General features: G+C 62.4%; 1 protein-coding gene across 9 annotated transcripts; it reads right to left on the bottom strand.

Annotated features, from left to right (window-relative positions):
- Positions 1 to 1,488: 1,488 nt before the first annotated feature.
- On the bottom strand, positions 1,489 to 20,353 carry BCAN (brevican). Of its 9 annotated transcripts, none has more exons than XM_045454522.1 (15): positions 17,379 to 17,596; positions 14,063 to 14,186; positions 13,860 to 13,970; positions 12,901 to 13,275; positions 12,404 to 12,578; positions 12,006 to 12,133; positions 11,213 to 11,506; positions 9,067 to 9,288; positions 7,950 to 8,573; positions 4,700 to 4,807; positions 4,055 to 4,213; positions 3,413 to 3,495; positions 2,891 to 3,035; positions 2,221 to 2,411; positions 1,489 to 1,922 (listed from the first exon to the last, which is right to left on the bottom strand). In XM_045454522.1, exons 3-15 carry the CDS (start codon positions 13,948 to 13,950, stop codon positions 1,818 to 1,820), a joined length of 2,700 nt encoding a protein of 899 aa, XP_045310478.1. In that variant the 5' UTR covers positions 13,951 to 13,970; positions 14,063 to 14,186; positions 17,379 to 17,596; the 3' UTR covers positions 1,489 to 1,817. The 9 variants fall into 9 exon arrangements, with proteins under 9 accessions (XP_045310478.1, XP_045310477.1, XP_045310472.1 ...); XM_045454521.1 differs by lacking the exon at positions 14,063 to 14,186 and adding an exon at positions 15,349 to 15,465 and having other exon boundaries at positions 17,375 to 17,595; XM_045454516.1 differs by lacking the exon at positions 14,063 to 14,186 and adding an exon at positions 15,349 to 15,516 and having other exon boundaries at positions 17,379 to 17,595.
- Positions 20,354 to 21,282: the final 929 nt, after the last annotated feature.

Raw genomic sequence — 21,282 nt, 5'->3', positions numbered from 1 at the left:
GGACAGACGCTGCCCCCCTTCAGCCTCCTTTTTCCTCTTCAGGCCCTACCTTCAAAGACCCAGCTTGTCTCCCTCAACTCACAAATCCACCTAACGCCTGACATCCGAACAGCACACGGACTAGGCAATCACAGGCAATCCAAGTACAGAATGAAAGGGGGGTCTGCTCTGGCCTCAGGATCATTTTCCTCCCTGTGGCTCGCGGAGAAACAGCCCCATTCGCGAGCCCTGGGAGGCTGGGTTGTGTGGGGAGGGCAGGGGGAGGGCAGAGGGAGGGGCAGGTGGGCCCTGCGGGAGGAGAGGGGTCCTGGTGGTCGGTGGGTCTGGGAGGTCGTGCCGGATTCCCAGACACAGCTGGTTTGGGGGTCTCCGTGCACGGTGGGCAGCATGGCGGGGAGAAGCCCCCAGCTCCTCCCAACAAGCACTTGTCCTGCAGGCCTCGCTATCTCTGGGTCTTTCTATGCGGCTCGCAGCCTCTGTGATTTGCCCCCTGTCTCTGACTTTTATCAGGTTTTCCCGACTTGCAGGGAAGGACGAATCGCCCATGTGGGCGAAGGCGGTTAAGAGCCGGCACAAGCAGAAGTGTGAACACCTGGCAGCGTGTGCATGTGCGCGACTGCGCCAGGGCGAGGGCCGGGACCCGCGGCAGGAGTTACCCCGTCCGGAAGGCACACGACCACGAGGCCCAGTAAGGCACGATCCTGTACACGCACACTCGCGGCCGCTCATTCTCTCCGGTTCTGAGTGACCTCACCATCTCAACCTCCGATGACTCACAGCCCCCGGGGCCAGCGCGGCACGGCCGGAAGTCACCCTCCGCCCGGCAGCCCGCTACCCGCTTCCCCGCCCGACGGCTGCGAACCAGAGGTCGCGGCGCCCCCTGGCGGTCCCCCGGGACTCTTGCGACTCCCGGCGCCGGGCCCGGCGCACGCACGCGCACACGGCACCCTCAGGCCGACGTGCCTGAGTCCACAGCGCCCTCTGCCGGGCACGGCCTGGGAGACCTACCAGGTCACTCCTTGAGCCCAAGGCCACCGCAGGGCTGGGGACCCCTCCTCTGCTTCTCCCTTCCCGCCTCTCTTCTTCCTCTGCTGGAAGCAAGCCCTCCTGCAGTCTAACCCCCAAACCTGCACTCCCTCGAGTGACCCCCCCCCGCCCCACCGTGGGAGCCTCAGAACTGGGACACCAAGGCAGCCGGGTCTCTGCTTTCTCCATGGCCCTCGGTCTCTCTCCCTCCCCAGACTGAGCTCGTCTAGGTCGGCTGGACCCGCACTCTGAGCACTCCAGCTCCTTCCGGACACGCTCCCACTCCCCCGATCCCCGTGAGCTCCCAGCTATTCTGTGCCAGGCACTGTTCTATCCACTGGCATCTTGGGGACCGCTCTGACCTCCGGAAGTTGATAAACACAGAAGGGCTGTTTATGCTGGGAGGCCCAGCCCCACCCCACTTTCCTTTTTCTCTCTCTCACACAGAAACATCAACCTTGCTTGTGCTGAAATGCAGCTTTATTTCCTGCTGGTTTGGCAGGTACCCCATCCTGCAAGCCCAGTCCCCTGGGAAGCCCGACGGTGGGCAACGTGCCCCCCCCCCCAGGGGATGGCAAGGAGAGGGGCAGCTGAGGCACTTAGGGGCCTTCCCCGAGGCCCTGAGGGGAGAACCTGAGCCAAGGCAGGGGGGAGAGGGTCTAGTCTAGGCTGGAGCCGACCAGGTGCTTCCCACAAACCCCTTGAGGCACTGCCGCCTGGAGGGCAGCTGCACCCTCCCAAGTGGTCAACCGGTGATGGGGAGAGGGCAGTGCCGGGCAAGGCCTTGCTCCCTAGGGGCCTGGAGAGGGACTGGAAGGAGGGGTCAAAAGTTCCTTCCAGCGTCCCAGTAGCCTCCCCTGATGTCCTGGGGCCTTCGCCAGGTGCAGAGCTCGAGCCTGGGAAAGACACACACACTCAAGCTCTCCCCTGGGCCCCTCCTCCTCGTCTCTTCTCAGAGCCTGCGCCCCGGGTGTTACTGCTCCCTGAGCCCCGGTTAAAGCACTCGTCTTGGCCACTGTTCTCAGACATCACACTGAAAGGGACCCCAGGGCATCCGGCCCAGCTCCTCCTCTTTGCCTCACAGAGGGGCAGTGATTACTCCAAGGTCACGCAGCCAGTGACTGGCAGAGCTAGGACTAGAGCCCAGAGCTACTGTTGGCTAGTGCCCCCCACCTGCATTCCCCTGGCACTCACGGGCCTGCGGGGCACACAGGAGATCTGGGGGGGCTCCCAGCGACCATTCTCCTGGCAGCGGATCAGTGGCTGGTTGCGCTGGGTCAGCCCCTCGCGGCACCGGTAACGAAGCACGGTGTCGACTTCATAGCGCCGTCGTGGGCGGCCAAACACTTGAGCCAGGGGCAGCTCTGGCGGAGGCCCACAGGACACTGCAGGGGGGACACAGTCAAGATCTGGGAGCCCGGGTCTGCGGGTGACAGCTCCCAGAGTCGGCAGGAGGAGGAGGAGGGGGTGGGCCACAGGGTGATGCAAAAAAGAGCAGAGATTCCTGGTGGACCACCTCGTTTGTTAGACGTCCCCTTGCCCATGGCCTGGGACACGTTTCTGACTCCTCTGTAGCTTTGCCCCCTCCTTTTAACTTTGAGTTTATTTATGTATTTATTTAGAGAGTGCAGGGGAGGGGCAGAAAGAGAGGGAGAGAGAGAATCCCAAGCAGGTTCCCCACTGTCAGTTTGGAGCCCCCTGCGGGGCTGGAACTCACCAACCCTGAGATCTTTACCTGAGCGGAAATTAAGAGTCAGTGGCCTGTCCAACGACTGAGCCACCCAGGCGCCCCGGCCCCTCCTTCTATACACCCAGCAGTGACGGATCCCCCTGGCGCCCCCTCCTCCCCCTTGCCCGGCCTCACCCAGACCCATCTTGCAGGTGTAGGACAGGTGGTAGTTGCAGGGCACATCACTCCATTGTCCCTGATCGTGCCACACCATGACCACGCAGTTCTCCCCGGACAGGAAGTAGCTGTCAGGCTGCCCAGGGTTCCAGTTCTCATAGAGCTGGGGGGACGGGGTGGGGAAGGCGGTGAGGGCTCCCGCACCGCAGCGGGAAGGGGGGGGGGAGGGATGGACCTAGAGGGCCTGAGCAGGACAAGGCGCGGGGGGGGGGGGGGGGGGAGCACTAGGACAGAGGAGACAGGGGGATGGGGGGTAGGGGTCCAGGAGGAGAAAGGACAGGTCGCGGGCTTTGGCGGGGAGGGGTAATGAGAGCCAGACTGGAAGAGAGAGAAGCGCACGGAAGGGAGGCGGGGCCCGTGGAGAAGAGCGGAGAAAGGGCCAGAAAAAGGAGGGGGAGGGATGGGGTCACTGGAGGTGGAGGGCAGAAGTGCTTGGAAGAAGCGACCGAGTCAGCTCGAGGGGCGGCCGGAGCCTCTCACCAGAGGGACGCCATCTGACCACAGGAAGTCGCCTTCGATGGTCCGGTCGTTGAGCCCGATCCACTGGTACTCGCGGTATCGACCTGCGGAGGAAGCGCGGGAGGACGAAGGTGCGCAGTGAGCCCCGCTGCCAGCAGGTGGCGCCGCTCCCCGTTACCGGCGGCCCCGCGAGTCCTTCCCGCCAGACCCACCCCGCGCTTCCCTGCTTTCCATCGGCCCATCCGCCCGCGGACGGGTAGAAGGCAGGGGAGGGCGGAGGGGTTGGGGAGAAGAGAAGTGTCGCCAGGGCCAGGAAGGGGAAACTCTGGGGAAAGAGCAGAAGCTTTCATTGAGGTCAGAGTCGGGACCCGCAGGAGGGGTCGGGGGGGTGGGGGGTGCAGTCTGGCCGATGCAGGTGTACTCCCCGCGCCAACCCCAGCCCTCTCGGCCTGAAGCCCCCCTACCCACGTGTGGAGGGAGCGAGGACAGAAAAGGGAATGAATGGATGGATGGATGGATGAAGTAAACCAAGTAATGGGTACCTGAGTTAATGAGTAAGGGAGTTAATTAATTAACACACTCACGCATGATTCATGATGAGTTAATGGGTGAGTGCGAGAGAGCAGGTGACGAGGGTCCCCTCCAGCCCCGTCCCCAGCCCACTATTGATGAAGTTCTGCTCCTCGGGCGTGCTGATGCTGGCCAGGTGCGCGCCGTACATCCGGCACTGGGTCTCGGCCTCCTCCCAGCTCCTCCGGGTAGAAAAGTGCTTGTAGCAGGCGCCCTGGAAGGCGTCCCAGCCCGGACTGCAGAAGCGGAGGCCTGGGGCGCAGAAGGGTGGGCAACTGAGGCCAGAAGGGCCAGGTCCCCTGGAGGGGACTTGAGGGGGCGGGACTAAGGTGCCAAGGAGACAGGAGGGCATGAGGGGAGAGGGGGAGCCAGGAGGGGCCCTGGGCAGGGGGCCTTGATGGCTTCCTCCTCTGGGCCACGGGGACTGCCAGGGTGAGGGCTGCGGCCCCAGCCTGGGTCCCCCCAGTCCTCCACCCCAGAGAAGGGCCGCGCCCTCCTCTCTTCCCAGGAGAGAACTGGCGGGTACCGAGCACCCCTCCCACAGGGGCCGCTCCAGAAAGGCATTTCTGGTCCACTTGACAGATGAGGAAATGGGTAGGGCTCGGAGAGGTTGTGTGATTTGCCTAAAATGGAGATTCAGGACAAGGCCCGTGCCCTCCCTCCCGGCTCCAGAGCGAACACATGTGGCAGGGGCCAGGCTCCAGATCCGCCCCCACCCCTGCCGCTCACCACACTCACCAACATCACACAGGTCCCCCCCATAGCCAGGCAAACACAGGCAGCGGACCCCCTCCTCCTCCTCCAAGCATGTCCCACCATTGTGGCAGGGGCTGGGGACACAGTCACCTGAGAGGGGAGAGAAGTGAGGTGGGTGGAGCAGGGGAGCACGACTCTGCAGCCTGAGCCCCCCAGGAGAGGGTTCGGCACGTCCGCGGCCCCAACCCCCTTGTCCTGAGAGCTCTCGCAGCATCTTGAAGTCAGCCTGGCCCTCAGTTCCGGTTTCCCTCCCACCCTGACCCCCCTCATCACCTGCCACTTCGGGGTCGACTCAGCCCCGTGCTGGCCATTGTGGTGCCCCCTGGCGTGGGCCCAGTCTAACCGGGGCTGGGCGAAAGTGGCCAGAAAGGCCCTCAGGACCCAACCCCACTGAAGGGAAAGATGCTGGGCTGTCAGTCGTGAGACCTGGACTCTTATCTGGCTCCTGGCTCTGCCGAGTGACATTGGACAGGTCACTCTACCTCTCTGGGCCTGGAGCTCGGTTCCCCACCGCCTTGTCTTTGTGCCGGGTCCCTGCACAGTTTTGTGCGGTTTCGGTGGGGGCTGGATGAAGCGGGAGGAGAGGAGAATCGCCACGGCAACAGTGAGGGGTGGCCTGCCCTTGACTGCTTCTGGGACCCGATATTGGGGTGGGGGTGGGGGGCTAGCTCTCCCTCTTACTCTCTGGGTAGAGTCAACAATCCCAGAAGCTGATAGTGAAGAACCAGTCCCCTCCCCAGGCCCCCTCTGCAGGCCAGTCAGCCTACCCCCCTCCCCAATCCATCTCTCTCCCTTCTTCTGGCACTCTCTCCTCCAGGCAGTCCTCTTAGACTGACACGCTGCCCTGAAGGCCTGCCATCTGTTGTCTGGCTGGGTCTCCTGCCTTCTCCTCCGGACTCTCTCCCTCTGGGTCCTGGGGTGGGAGGCGGCTGCCCCAGACCAGGCGTGGGTGCTGGACGGGGCAGATTCCACTCCTTCTGGTCCAGGAAGAGGAAGATGGCCCCACAGACTGACAGTGCAGGGCTGGGCTCTCAGCTTGGGAGGTAAAACCACCCCTGGGCGGGACTCTTCAGACCACGCCATACCCCCAGCAGCCAAGGGCGAGGCCCACTGTGCTTCCCTCCGCCTGGTGGGGGGTGAGAGCAGAGGTAGGGGGAGGAGACGCTGGAGTCGATTCCAAGAATTTTGCTGGGATGACCTCGCTGTTTGGGGTGAAATGAATCAGCTGTTCCAGCACCGCCACCCTGTCACCTCTCCTCCTGCCAACAGTTTCTTCCAGGCTGGTAGCACCAGCTCCCTGGGCAAAGGGGGAGGGGAGGTGTTTTATTTAGCACCAGGCCCCGCGGAGGGCAGGAGTCCTGCAGCCCCTTCTGTTCCTCACCTCTTGCCTGCACCTCTGCGTTCAGCCAGCCAGCCCTGGGGAACAGAGACTTCTACCCTCGGTCCCTGGTGGTCCACCCCAGGCCAGAGGTCCCTCCCCTGAACCAGGACCGACAGAGTGGGGGCAAAGGAACTCCTCTTGAAGGAACTTTCGGCTCTTCCTTCCTCCCCCTTCTTGGGGCCAACTGCTACACACAACCACAGAGTTCTTCACTCCTGCTGTAACAGCAGGGCCAGAGGACATCCCTCACCCACCAGGTGGGGTAACTAAGGTCCTGCAGAGACTTCCACTGATGCTTCTCTTCCCACCAGACCCCCTCCTAACCCACACGGCACTGAACTCCAAGGCCAGCTGGGCAGGGAGCCAATAGTTGAAATGGGGGAGCCTGGGTGTGATGCAGGGGCCCCTAGCCAGCCCTGGACCATGCAGGAAGGGCTGTCGGTCCTGGGACTGGGCGGATGGCAGCCGTCTCCAGGGAGCCCCACTGGGACGCTCAGCCTTCCCTGAATGGGTAGGGCGGCTCTCAGACCCCAGAATCTAACTCCCCACTCCTCCCCCCACCTCTACATTCCTTCTTCCTCGCCTCCTGATTTGTGTCTTCGCCAGCATTAGGGACTTGGAGATCCTTTGGTTCAGGGAGGGTGAGACCATTCTTCCTAAGGGTAAGGTGGGCTTTAGTGCAGGCGTTAGTGAAGAAGGGGGAGGCTGTGGGCAGGGGGATGCTTGTTAGATGCCGTCTCCCTGCTGAGTTGTGCTGACGGGGGGCTGGGGTGCCTGGATGCCAGTTTGGGCCTCTGTGCTGAGATGGACTTTCTCTATCACGAGTCTGTATGTATGGCTCTAGATGGGAACCATCCAGATGGATCAGAAATGAATACAAGCACGTGTGCGTGCGTGTGTGCGCGCGTGCGCACGTGTGCGCATGCACGCACACACCCCCACACCCCCACACCCCCACATTCAGGCTGGTGGGGGTTTCTCCCCATCAGGAGTGAGGGACAACCCCTCGCAGTCCCATAGATCGATGGACAGCGACTTCAGCTTTGGACTCTCAGCAGCCGGGAAGAAAGGCAGAGGAGAGCTAAGGGGAGGGAACAGGGAGCGATGTTAGGAGGGCAGTAAAGGGCGCTGGCTGAGGATGAAAAGGAAGAGGCAGAGAGGCATGGAGAGCAAGGGACACGGGCGAGCGAGGGAGAGACATAGCACAAAGGGAAGCATCAGAGAGCTGCCTCCAACACAAATCCAGGGAATGAAAAGGGCAGACAGCTGGGGTGCAGACAGAGGGTGCCAGAGTTTTGGTTATAAAGTGGTTTAATAGAGATTTATTTCCAAGGCTTGTTTTCCATGAAACAGTCGAAAAATACTTCACAGAAGTAGTCGCTTAAGGCTCTGTGGGGGTAAGGGCTCTCCTAGACCCCAGCAGCTGACCCCAGGCCTTCCTGACGTCAGTGGGGTGTCTGAAGGGGAGGGAAGAGGGCAGCAGGGGAGGGGCCTGAGCCCCGAAGAGTAGAATAGGGACCCAGGAACCCCTATCACAAGAGGAAGGAGGGTGCTCTGTGGGTCCAGTAAGTCACCAGTGGAAAGCCAAGGGCAGGAAGGAGTCCCAGGTGGTCAGTGGTGGGGCTGGAGTCACGGGGTAGGGCCTTGCACTGGGGGTCGTGAGGTGAGAAATCAGAGAGCTGGTGTCCAAGGTTGGAAACCCACAGGCAGAGGTGTACAGGAGAATGAAGACGAAGGACAGGAGAGGCCGGGGCAATGGCGGTTAAAGGATCATGGGTCATGTGACCCAGAGCTTCAGGGGGAGAAAGGGGAGGAGGAGGAAGAGGGAGGTTGAGCCTTGGGCGAAGTTACCTGATGAGGGGGCCACGGCCACTCCACCTTGGCTGGCGCTGTCAGTGGGCAGCACTGGCTGAACCCGCACTGAGGTCCCTGCTGGGACAGTTCTTCCAGAATTCTCTTCAGAGGGGGCCTCCAGTTCCCTGGCACCCTCAGGGGCCCGTGTGGCTGGAAACAGCGCAGGGGTATCCTCAGAGCTCCCTGTCTCCTCACTCTCTCCTCGAGGGACCCCAGACAGCTCAGGACCCCCGGCCTCCTCCCCCACCTCTCTCTCCCCAACCGGAGTGGGAGGTGGTGGGGAGGCCAGTTTCCCATTTGTGGGAGTGGGCAGAGTCTCAGTGGGTGGTCCAAGGACCCTTGGAGGCCTGGGAGCCTCTGGCTCTCCATCGGGAGGTGGTGAGGCACCAGGCTGTAGGACTGGCCTCGCTGGTGGTGGGGAGGCATGCAACAGTGACTCCTCTGGGGTTGGCTCAGTGGGGAGAGAGGCCTCTGGGTCTGGGCTGCTGAGCTCGCTGGGCCAGGCCCACAGGGCCTCCTCCTCTGCCTCCTCCTCTTCCTCCTCTTCCTCTTCTTCCTCCAAAGCCTTGCCTTCCTCTTCTGAGGACCCCAGGGGAGGGACGATGGATTGGGTTTCGAATTCTAGACAAAGCATAGGTGGTTCAGCACCAGGGACAGCACCGGCCGAACGGAGGACGGAAACGGAGGGGAAGAAAGGCGGGGCTGGGGAGGGGGAATGGGAAGGTGGGAAGGGAGGCCCGCGGCAGGTGGGGGGGGGGGGCGGGGGAGGCCAGGAGGAGGCTGCCCCTGCTCGCCACCAGAAGACCTTCAACTTGAGCTGAACTGTCATTAGCCCGGCACAAAAACATCGTCACCGTGTCTCCCTCTCCTTGTCTTAAAATTCTCTAGTCTATTTTGGGTAGGCAAGGAGGAGGAGGGAACAAAGGAGGGAGCACCCTGCTTCCCAGACCCAGAGAGTTTGGAGTAGAATGTGCCGGAAAGGCAAGGGGTGGGAGCGTACTGGAGAGATGCCCTGCATCACCGAGATGCTGAGAAGGGTCAGGGCCGTCAGAGGGCCGTAAGCCAAGGACAGGCGGCTTCACCCCCGCTTCTCTTACTAAGGGACTCCAGTTACCGAGGAGGGTCCTAGGGGCCTCCGCTGGGTCTTCTGGAGGGGACCTTGCACCTCCCCCATCCTCCACAATGGGGACGGAGTAGATGGCTCCCCGGGACTCGCTCTCCACAGCTTCCCGCGGCAGCTGGAGCTCCTCTAGGGTCTCTGTCACTGTGACAATGGCCTCCAGCCCGTCAGAGGCTGGGTCAGAGGCCTCAGGCGTAGTGGAGGGCTGGCCAGAGTCTGTGAAGAGGAAAGTGTCAGTGGGAGGTTAAACAGGTGGCTTTGCACTCAGTCACAGCCTGAACTCGAGGGCTCTGGGTTAGACTCAGAGACCATGAAATTCTCCCAGTTCTCACTCATCTTTCCTGTGGAGGACCCATGAAGACCCAGGAAGCACCGCAGGACTTTATCACTTGTTCCTCAGGCATTAATCAAGTGCCCACTCTGTGTCATGCCAAGCATTCTTCTGGGCACTGAGGATACAGTAGAGAAAAAAGCACCAAGCCTCCTGCCCTAAGGGAGTTTATAACTTAGCTACGTAATAAACAAACACACATATAACGTTACCATATAAAGAACACTTGGGTAGAATAAGGAAATAGAACGGTGGAAAGTACTACTTTAGATACAGTGGTCAGGAAAGGCTCAGGGGAGAGAGATTCCCTTGAGAAAGGACACGGAGGCAGAAGGATGGACAGGTGGCCTCAGGACCTTGGGACACCTTGGGAGCAAGGTGTGAGGGCTCCCAGGGCTCCTGAGACTTTTGAAATGGAAGGGGCCAGGGGGCATCGCCCAGGAGAGCTGATGGCTGGAGTGCAGGAAGGACATTCAACAGTCACCACCCGAGGGTCTCAGCATCGGGGCAAGAGGGCAAAGGAAGCGGTCGCCCCATCCTTCCAAAAGCTGCTCCCTTCCAACAACAGGAGCTTTCGAATGGATTACCTCGTCTTTGGAGAAGAGAGCCAAGATCAGAAAACCAATGAAGCGGCCGCGGAACTGGGCTAAGAAAAGCCCCGAGGGCTGTCTGGGCTTAGCCAGACGTGCGAGCACAGCACGTCCTGCCCCTCCCCTCCCCGCGTCACCTGCTCCAGTGAGCCTCGCTCATGCCAGACAAGCAAACCTGTGTCCTTGCCTGCCTCTGTCCTCCACCTGTTCCCAACCTCTCCATCCAGCCCCTCTTTCCGTGGCTTCCTGGAACAGTGCTTGGCGCGTGATCAGTGTATAGACATGTTCATAATTACTATAATCATCATCATCCGCCTTTCGGTTGGCCTTTCCACAGGGACCTGCCTTCCTCTAGACTCCACTTCCCCACCGCTCCCTAGCCCCAGGCTGAAGATACTTGGAGATCTGTCCAATAGAAGTAATGCTCTTCTCTTAGTCTCTCTTCGTGCTGGGAGCAAGGCGTGTTGTCCTCCCTCAGACTGGGGGCTCCCAGGGCAGAAGCAGGCCTTCTCCCTTCAGAGTAGGAGCTCCCTGAAGGGAGAAGCTGTGTATTCTCCCTTCATTTTTGCCTCCGGCCCTTGTCGCAGTCCTGCGGGCTCACACTTCAGGCCAGGACCCACGCACCCCATGGCACTGCCTCCCTGATTGTCAGTCACTGGGGGTGCCTCTGGGGGTCCCAGGCACTGCCTTCCCTTCAGCCCCCAATATAAGATGTGATCAGGAAGCCATCTCTGCCCCCAACTGTCCTTGAGGACCTGCTCCCTGTGGGGGGGAATCGTGTCTGTCCATCAATACTCAGTTGATTAAAGATCTGACACCCTCAAGCTGAAGGTTCTGGAATCCGCCCACCCCCCCACCCCCCCACCCCCGCCCTGCGAGGGCTCTTGAGGGCATCAGGTTAACTGGAACAGACCATTCGTTGGGTTCAGAGAATGTCCATCATCTCTCTCCACTCATGCGCTGACCAGAAATGGAAACCTATCCAGCCACGCGGTAGGGAAGAGGCAGCTTTGACCCTGGAGAGACAGGTGCTCCCCGGGGCCACACAACCCAAGCCAGAGGGCACAACCAGAATGAGGACCCTCGGTGCCCAGCCTCCTCCAGGCGAGCAGCAAAGACCTGAGCAAACCCGGACAGAGCTGGGTGGGACCAGGGGGCTCAAGGCTGTCTGACCCACAGAGAGAGGGTGGGCGCGGCGTCTGCAGGGGGGCTGGCTCACCTCGGAAGCAGTAGACGTTGAAGCGGCTGTACTTGTTGGGGAAGCCGGTCTGGTTGGGGAAGAGGAAGAGAGTCTTGACGCCAGGCAGGCCCCCACCGCAGCGCTGGCTGGGCGTGACGATGGGGTAGCGCACGCTGCCATCAGCCAGCCAGCCGGGGCTGCAGCGGTCCAGGCCGCCATCCCAGGCTGCATACAGCTGGCCCGTGGTAGCGATCTCTGCACCCCGCTCGCGGCAGTATGCCCGTGCCTCCTCCAGCGTCAGCTTGTCTGGAGGGGCGCCCAGGAACAGCTCTCCTGGTAGGGAAGAGGGGGCCGGGTCACCAGGAAGTTGGGAGCCCCTTTGACCCTGGGCTCCTGCAGAGACCCTAGGCGGGCTTCTCTGGGCCTCAGTCTCCTCATCTGTGGCGTGGAGTCAAACGTCCTATTTCAAGGTCAAAGTTCGGGTAGAGCCTCAGGAGAGATGTTATTACTCAGAGGAGCCCGACTCGACGTCCTCATTCCGCAAAGAAGGTAAGCGAGGCTCAGAGGTGCTAAGAGGCAGAGACATACACAGCGGGTGGCTGCAGAGTCAAACTCAAACTCAGTCTCGTCCCACCTGGTGGAAGCCTCGGCCATGGACTTGCTTCCATGACTGTGTTTGGCGGGAGGGACACCGGTTGTTTCTTTGGAAACAACCCCCCTGGATGCCTGAGTGAACACACGAGGGACGACGGGTCCAGCACAGGCCCCTGAAGGACCTACAGGCAGCACCGGAGAACGGGCTCAGGCCTGGGAACGCCTCACCCCCAATCACCATTTAGGTCTTCAGCATAGCAGTAGACATCATAGAGGTCATCCGGGTCCACCACGCCATAGTTCCGGACCCCAGGGAAGCCATCCATGTCTCCATAACAGGCCTCCCGTGGGGTCTGGATGGGATACCTGGGAGCGAGTACAGACGCCTTCACCAGGGAGCCATCCAGGGATGCCCCCCCCCCCCCGCCCGCCGAATCACACTGCCCTCAAGGTAGCCAGCTGTCTTCCCAGTTCTGCAGGGACACCCCCCCAGGGCGGGGTCCTCATCTCCCTCCTTCCCAGGAGGCAGGGAGCGCCGTGTGGCTGGCCCGAGGCAGTGGGCAGCCCCCCGCAGAGGCCGGGCCACCCGCCACCCCAGACACAACTAGAAACCCCCGGTCCGCAGCCCCAGCCCACCTCACGGTCTGGTCGGACAGCCAGCCAGCATCGCACTGCTCATAGCCCCCGAGGTAGGCGGCGTAGAGCTGCTCCGGGGTGGCGATGCGGGCTCCGATGCGGGCACAGGCCTCCTGGGCCCGGGCGAAGGAGAAAGCGTAGCGGGCAGAGCCCTCCCGGTAGAGAAAGACGACCCCTGAGGGCAGACAGGAGCCGTGAGGCGTGGTCACCCCCACACTGGCCTCCCCTCGCCCTCCTTGCCACTCCCCTGGACACAAGAGGAGTGTGTGCTCACTCTACAGCACGAGGGGCTTAAGTTAGACTGGGCAGGATTTCCTCCACCTGAAGACAGAAAGGAGGTGACAGAGGCCTGTGTCTACGCACTCCTTTTCCGGCTCAGTCTGTGCCTTCCACGTGTGTTTGCTTCCCCCTCAGACTGTGGGCTGGCGGGGAGGGGGGGGTGGTGCAGTCCTGCCCTCCCCTCCCCCCCAGGAACCTCCCTCCGTCCTGCCCCTCACCTTTGACCTTGACCTCCACGGCGTCGCTGCTGTCGTCTATGCCGTGCTGGACTTCGCAGCGGTAGATGCCAGAGTCGTTGGGCCGCAGCTCGCTCAGCACCAGGGAGACGTCGGTGAGTGACGCCGGGTAGGCGGGCAGCGCCACGCGGAACCGGTAGGCCTCGCTCACCTTGACGCGCAGCCCCCGCGCCACCAGCACCTCGGCCTCCCGGCCCCCGGACAGGAAGGTCCACTTGACCCGCGGGGAGCCCAGCACGGCCCGGCGGCCCGGCGGCGGCCGCAGGTAGTGAACGTGGCACGGGATGGTGAGGGCGCCGCCCAGCACGCCCTGCACCGGTGCGTAGCCCGAGATGCGCACGCGGAAGGCCCGGTCCTCTGCGGGTGGGCGGGCGGGGCCGGCTGGGACTCAGCGCCTGGGTCCGAAGGGCCCCCCCGCCCAGGTTTCCATGCGCCCCCCCCCCCCCCACCCCCAGAGTCCTGCATCGCCACCCCGCACCCTCTCCAGATCTGTCCCCAAAGTCTCCGGGTCGGCTCCGCCCCCAGAGTGGCCGGCGCCACCCCTCGATTCCCAGGCTGCACCCCAGGCTTTCTAACCTCACCCCCTGGGTCCTCCAGTCCTCAGAGTTTCCCTCAGAGTCACCTGCAGGGTTTCTCCCCCTGTCCTGCCTCCCAGCTCTATTCATCCCTCCCGCACCCTAGAGACAGGCAGCCTGGCACTCCTGCCCCTCCCCAGCCCTACCCCCAAGTTCCCCCTCCCCTACCCAGAGCCCACAGCTCATCCCTTCCTTATCTCCAAGTGTCCCAGGCCACACCTTTCCCCACAGTGCCCCCCCCCAATCCTATCTCCTCCCTGGGTCCCCCAAGGCTGGAACAGTTTGGTGGGACAAAAAGCGAGGCCATTCCCTTCCATAGGGGAGATGGAGGAGACAGAGACAGTGACCCTGAGTGGGGTGGCTTACCTGAGCTGTCCCCTTCCAGGGCATCAGCTGAGGCCGTGGGGCCCGGGGCCAGGGCCAGGGCTATCAGCAGGGGCAGGAACAGTGGGGCCATGCTCAGGCTGCTGGAGGGGACTTGAGGAGGAGAGATGGGGTTAGACTTCAAGATGGACTTCCCCCGGCACCCGAGCACGCATATCCTGGCCCAAGAAGCCCAGCGTCCCCACCTCACTGTTAACACCCTCATTTCTGATCCTGTCTCCCCACCAGGGATTCCTCTTCGGAACCAAGACCTGGGCGCTAGTCAACTTGCTGCAAGTTCCTTAAGCTCTCAGGGCCTTTGTTTTCTTCCTTGTAAAAGAGCAGCATCATAACCACCTCGCAGGGTGTAATGAGGCTATGTGCTTTCCACCCTAGGACCCCTGTACAGATGCACAGCGGCAGGCATACAGCAGGAGCTCAATAAATGCTCCCAGCAGGAGTGGTGGGCGCTGTTATACTTAACAATTCCCTCTGCTTTTCCCAGTGCCAGACTCCTTCCTCGAACCCAGAGCCTCCTCCTGCCCCAGCACCCCTCCAACATTCCCTTCCTGTCCCTTCCTCCCTGAGTACCACACCCCCCTGGCCTCTTCCAGGAGGGCCTCTTAGACTGACCCTGGGCATTGCACAACTTCTCTCTAGCCCAACCCCTCCTTGACCTCTCCCTACCCCACCGTTACTTATAAGGAAACTCCTCTCTTTACTCCTAGCACCCTCCACCCCCTCCTTGGCTGCCTTCTCCCTTCTTCTTCCCAGCCTTCCTTTCTGCCTGGCACGGGCTTTCCCACCGGATCCCCTGGCTCAGAAACCAGCTGGGACAAAGCCCCTGTCTCTGCCAGTCTGGCTTCCATCCAGCCTCTCCCTTCCCCCCGCCCAGTCCCAGGCTGGGGGGTGGGCTAAGGGAGGGTGAGAATAAATGGGAGGGGCCATCTCCCTCTTGCTCTCTTGGCTATCAGACACTGTGAGAACCCGGAATATTCCTCTGAAGATCTCAAAGCACTCACACTCTCATAATGGAGGGATGGGGGGGGGGTGACATTGAGAAATGGAACCCAGAGAGGCAGAGAGGGACAGGGCTGACCCAGAGTCCCCAGCCAGGCCAAGTCAGGTACCAGCCCAATGAGCCTCCAGGAGTGAAGGCTGCAGGGCTAGTGTCCAACGTCACCCTTAAGGGCCGGGCTACACTTAGGAGAGCTTGAAGACCCCGCTATGGGGTAGGTCGACCTACAGCAGGAGGGATGCAGGTTAGACTCCAGGCAAGGCTTCCTACCGATCAGGCTCATTCCCACTCCAGGCCCATTGTTCAGCCTTCATCTTCTGTGCCCTCTCAGGCTCTGCCCTCACGCATGTCTCCCCCTTCCTGAGCCTGAGCTGCTGGGAAATGTCTCCCCCAAATCCCCCCAGGGAATCTCAAAGCCCCCCCCCCCCACTGTAACCTCCATTTCTGCCACTACGGTGGGCTTCATTTCCTCACAGTCAGACTTGGGGAAGGAGTGACAGGAGCCAGATGTCCAGGGTCTCTCTCGATGGGGCCAGATCAGAGGATGCGGAGACCAGCTCTGGGCGCGGGAGCACTTGGGAGGACTGCTTTCTGGGGATGAGGGCGGACCGTTTGGCGTGAGCAGCCAGTGCCTGCCGGGTGCTGGGCAGACGGTTCGCCATCCATCTGAGTGGGCCAGGCCCCGGGCCAGGCCCCTTTCTGGCGCCTTCCCTCCCCTCTCTCTGGGCTGGAGCCGGAACTGCTCACAGACCGGGTCCCAGCTCTCTGACAGGTGGCCCAGAAACCCATATATCTGAAGCCACTCTGGGACCGGCATCCCGGACCCCCCTCTCACCTCTGTTTTGAAGGTGAGGGGATAGAGGGAGAAGGTCTGAGACCGATAAAGACCTGGCCACCCCGGACTATGGAGGTGAGCCCACCCCCACCTCCGGGAACGGGGGTCACTGACCAGAGAGGCCTGGATTCTGTGGTTGTCACAACTGGCGACCTCTGCACTGGCCCCACCCCACTGCCAATCCCCCCCAAGCTTGGGCTTCAGCCCCATCCTGTGCAGCTAGGAGTCCTGAGAAAACTTAGCTATCCCCTCTTCGGGCGCCAGCCTCGGTGCGGGCATTGGCCTCTGCACCCCCTCTGCTGTCCTCTGTTTCTGTCCCCGAGAGCTCAGCCGTCTTCCTGTCCCTTCCCCTCGTGCCACACCATCCCTCTCTCCAGCTCATTCTTTCCTGCTCCAGCTCTGGGATTTCGGCCCTTGCCTTGAGTTTCCCAAGACCAGCCTGTGTGTGTGTGTGTGTGTGTGTGTGTGCGCACGGGTACATACGCCCGACACCCACCACCTCCGTGCTGAGTGGTGAGGGGGTGCTGACCCCCCTGCCCCCCGCTGGCAGTCCAAGGTCGGCCCCATAGGAACTAGGTTCCAGTTCTCAGGGGGGTCAGCAGGAGGGAAGCTCCGAACTGTCCCCTTAGCCACGGTGTGAGCAGCAACCTGAGTGCACAACGGCGGCCGGGCGTTCGCAGGCCCCACGGGACCAGCTAGAGAAGTCACATAAGCAGCGAGTGACAGACACTGTTAGGAACATCACTACCCAGCCACCGCAGCTGCTCCTAGCTCAGAATCTGAAAGGTGGATGGTGCTAAGTCAGCCACGAAAACACAGGCGCTGGTAATGCCCCCGGGGGGGTGTGGGGGGCAGTGGGGGGGGGGGTCCGTGGGTAACAGTGTCCCTTGACCTCACTGCCGTTATCTGGAATAGAAGTCACGCAGATACTAACAGCACTAACAAAACTGATGGCAAATCTCTTGGTCCCACTGGAAGCACGTGGGCAGAGCTATTCCAAGCAGAGAGGGATGTGAAAGGACGGGGCGGGGGGGGGGGGGTCCCCGGGGTCCCCCAGCCCAAGGCAGTGCTAGAAAGGAAGGCAGGAGTGGTAAACAGAATTCCGTCCACCTGAGCCAGGCCTCTTAAAAAGGCTTCCGGTGCACAGCCTTAACTTTGAGAAAAATGCTGTTACACCGATGAGGAACCCCAGGTTCAGGGAGGTCAACTAACTTGTCCAAGGTCACACAGCAAGTAAGTGGCAGAGTTGGGACTCCAGCTCCGGCGGGCGCCCGGACCCCCAGCTACGGCTCTGGGGAGGGGGGCCCCCAGAAGGAGGGCCGCTTCCCGGCTCCTCCCGCCGCCCGCCCGCCCCGGACAAGGTCGGAAATCTGGGCGGGGGCGCTGGCAGCGGGGCGCGCAGTAGGGAGGCGGCGGGGACCCGGGGAGGGGGGGCGTTCCCATCAGACTCTGGGGGCCGCGGGCCGCAGGGCTGGGGCTGGCAGCAGGCGCTCGGGGGCTGGCCCGCGGCGGACCTCGGTGGGGGGTGGGGGCGGGGGGGGGGGGGCGGCGGGGTCAGCTGGCCGGGGGCGCCGGAGCCTCGGGAGGCAAGGGCGGCGGGGCTGGGGGCGCGGACCCGCCGCCTCCCCTCCAGGGTCCGGGCGGCCCGGCTGCGCTCGCGCTCACCTACCGGCAGGCGGCCGAGGGCCGGGGCTAGGGTGCGGCACCGCCAAGTTTGCCGCCTCCTCCGGGCTCTCCTCCGGGCTCTCCTCCGGGTCCACGCTCGGTCCTGCGGCTGCAGCCGACTGCGGCGGGGACTGCGCGGGCGCGAGGAGAGGCCGGGCCCGCAGGGCGCTCGGGAGAGGGCGCCGGGCAGCCGGGCGCCGCACAAAACCCCCTTTCTTCCCCCCGCCCCCGTCCCGCCCCTCCCCTCCCCTCCCCTCCCCGGGGCCGCCCCCGCCCCCTGGCCGGGGACGCGGGGGGCTCGGGCAGGTCACGCGACCCGCTGCTTCCTCTGCGTCCGTTCCCGGCGGCGGCAGCGAGAGCAAGGACGTGCGAAGTAGGACATGGTTCTGGGGAGGAGAGGCCGGGGACTTGGAGGGGGGAGGGGGAGGGCAGAGGGGCGGGGAGGGAGGGCTCGCGGAGCTGGAGCAGGACGTTGCAGCGGGAGGGATGGGCGTTAGACTGCCGGCGGGACTTCCCGCGGGCAAGGGGCGAGGAGGAGGGACTCAGACCTGCACAGTAAGGGAAAGGATGACGGGAGCGTAAAAGGGGGAGGGGCGCTCATTCGGAGGCAGGAAGAGGTGCCAACGACCACGACCAAGGCCACCTTCCTGTCGGAAGCTCTGATTGGGTCCCGTCTACGGGGTGCTCCCACTGCCTGCGCGGAGGAGGGGCTGACTTTGCAGCTGGAGGGACGGAGGTTAGACAGCTGACTCGTGGGTGAGGCCGGGCAAGTCAGGGGCTCTCTAGACGGGCTGTGGGGGAGCGACAGCACGGTGCGTGGACATACAGGTCATGCCAACCAATGTGCGAACCCCCGGCGTTGCCGGGAGCCCACAGGGCCCCCTGAACGGGGCTGTGGCTGATGAATGTGCAGCCTGGTGCCAGGGGGTGGGCCTCGAGTGCTGCCCAGCCGCGGGGGACTCCTCGGAATACCAATGATGCCCCCTCCCCGTCTCCAGGGCCTCCTCTTTCCTCTGCTTTCCCAGGCTCTCTCTGCTCCTCCCTCTCTCTTCCCCCCTCCCTCCCGGGACTAGAAGCAGAGCCCCTGGCACAGACGGTGGGCAGGACAGCCAGATGCCTGGATTCCTTCTCCTGGACACCAGTGGTGGCACCAGGGATAGCTTGTTGGGGGGGGGGAGGGGTTGATCCCCATCATCTCCAGCGGCACCCCCAAAATATCCCCAGTAACGTGGGGTGCCTGCAATGCAAATCAGCCTCAGGACAGGTGTCTGTCCTTCCATTTACACTGCACCCAAGTCCCTCCTTCCTGTGCTGGAATCTGGACTGCCCTCTGCTGATGCCCCAGCTGCCCCAGTCACCACTGCCTGGATTCTATGCCCAGTGCCGTAGACTTGGTTCCAAAGGGCTTTCGAGAAGCTCACAAAAAACTGCTCCCTGAATCCTTGAGGATCTAAAGGTAGAATTCGGGCCCCTCCCTGGACGCCCATCTACTGTACAGACAGGACAGGAACACCTGGGGGTGGTGGGTGGGAGGGTCCTTTAGTAAGAGAAATGACCCAGGCAGGGATGTGAGTCGGGAGAGGACAGAATCGGTGCCTGACAGAGTCTGGGGAGGGAGAGACCTCCGTTTATTCATTTCATTAAATAAATATTAACTGAATGTCCACTATGGACCATGTACCATTTTAGGACCGAGTCCTCCAGTGGAGAGGGGGATCTGGCCTTGGGGCAGATCGGGCAGCGCCAGGCAGCCCTAGGCTCCCTCTGCCCCCCTCAGGCCTTGCAAGCCCGAGCCGAAGGATATCCCGCCTCCCCCAGGGCAGCCTCAGCACGGGGGCATGCATCCAGCCTGTCCCCACAAGTGCCTGCTCAGCTCCACATGGGGCTTGAGTCCAGCCAGGCGGGGCCAGGCAACAGAGGGGCTGAAATTCAATCTCAGCGGTGGTTTGCCCGTAACTACAGCTCTTTGCCGCGGGGAAACCTGGCTGTGATGGAGGAAGAGAGAAAGTGACCTTTCTTGCCATCTCCCCTCATGGCTAGAAGTGTGGACACACGTTTTGGTGTCTCCTGGGGGAGTCCAACCTTGACCGAGGCCAGCAGCCTCTGGGTCTGGACCAGGGCAGGTAGCAGACAGTCTGTTCCAAGAGGCAGACCCCTGGTGGGAAACCAGACGCGGTGCGAGAACAGGCAGCCGCTGCCGAGCGGACTGACGAGGGCCAGGCCTCCGCAGGCGTGGGCACCGAGGTCAGACCCCCGGCTGGCCATTTGCGGCGGCCAGACCTCGGGACGGGCTTCGTTCCTCAAACCGGTTCCTGTTCTGAACGGGCCGCATAGTATCTATGGCACTGGGTAAAGACTACCAGCCCTGGCCATGGGCGAGCTCAGCAAAATCTAGTTCCTTTCCTTTGCTAGCCACACACGTGCATGCACACACACACACACACACACACCCCGTAATCTGCACCGATCTACTGGCCAGGAGGTTGGGAGGCCACTCCCCTGTGGATGGGACGGATGGCTCATCGTTATCTGAGAAAGGAGTCCTTCCTGAGGATTGCCCAGGGGAGGAAATGAAGGCCTCCCCACATTTCAGCGCTGAAGATCCACGCTGAAGTCTAACCAGCACCTGCCGATCAGGGGCTTTCTTTACCATCTTGTCCCTGGCCACACGATCCCCCCCCCCCGACTTCTGTCCCTTTCTGAGAAGAGGCAAGAACCAAGACCCCCTCGAGGTCTCCGAAAGGGACCCTCAGGGACTGGGCTGAGAGCAGGAGGGTCGACAGAGGCAGGAGGAATTAAAGTGAGATTTCAGGGAGAACTTCCTGCCCCAGTAACAGAAGGAGAAGGTGTCAGGAAGTCGTCGTACCTTCTGGACAAGGAAACACACCCAGAGGTGAAGCGACTGCCTCGGGTCACACAGCATGCGATTGGCTGACCATGGCCAAATGCAAGTCTTCTGACGGACGCCCAGGCCAGGGTTCTTGCCCGGGCCCCAGCTGTCTCTCAGGGGACAGAAATGGTGCAGGCAGAGAGAGAGAAAGAGAGAGGGAGGGAGAGCGAGGGCAGCCCAGCTGGCCGGCCTCCCAGCCTCCTGGGCCCTGGGGACTTTTCCAGTCTCTCTGGATGAGAACAATCCATCTCCTGCCTCTCCCCCTCCCCCTCCCCTCACATCCCCTCCCCTCCCCTCCCCTCCCCCAGCCAATGCTGAGGCCGTGACCCAAGTTGAAGAAACAGAGTTCCCCCCAGTATTAGCCCCCAGCCTTCCTCAGTGGACTCCCTGCCACGGTGGCCCCTGCAGCCCCTTGGGCACCTGGCCCCACTTTCCCAGGCTTGGAGGTGGGGCCCGGGCAGCTCAGTTCCTCCCCAGGCCCTGCAAATCTTAGAGGCACCTGGGCCCTCTGCCGTGGGGACGCGGGACAGGGGCTGTGCACACGCGCTCCGGACGCTGGCACAGCTGTGCTGGGAGAATGGGGGCTTTGATAACTTCTGAAAGGGGCCAGGAAGCACGGGACCCCAGCCCAGACGGGGGAGCGGCCAGCAGTGTTCGGATGGTTCCTGCAGCTGAGGGCCGGGGGGCGGGGTGCCAGGGCAGGCGGGGTGGCGAGGGGGCAGCAGTGGGACCTACAGGCTGAACAGCATCTTGGGGGAGCCCTTGAGCAGGAGCGGACAGATCTCCGCCCGGAGGGGAGCAAAGTCCTGTGTTCAGAGGGGACCACCAGACTGTTCCCCAAAGAGCAGCGGAAGGGACTGGAGAGTTGGACCCTGAGACCATCCAGAGCTCCTTCTAGAGAAAGGGGTCCCGTAGGCAGAGTCCTCGCAGCCCCTCTCCCTGCTCCTGCTGGCGAGAGATTGTTCACTTTTCTGTGGTGCTGGGGCAACGCTCGTGTCTGTGGGCCTCAGTTTCTTCA

Source organism: Leopardus geoffroyi, chromosome C3 (genome assembly GCF_018350155.1).
Source record: "Leopardus geoffroyi isolate Oge1 chromosome C3, O.geoffroyi_Oge1_pat1.0, whole genome shotgun sequence".
NCBI lineage: Eukaryota > Metazoa > Chordata > Mammalia > Carnivora > Felidae > Leopardus > Leopardus geoffroyi.
This window is presented reverse-complemented; position numbering and strand designations above follow the sequence as displayed.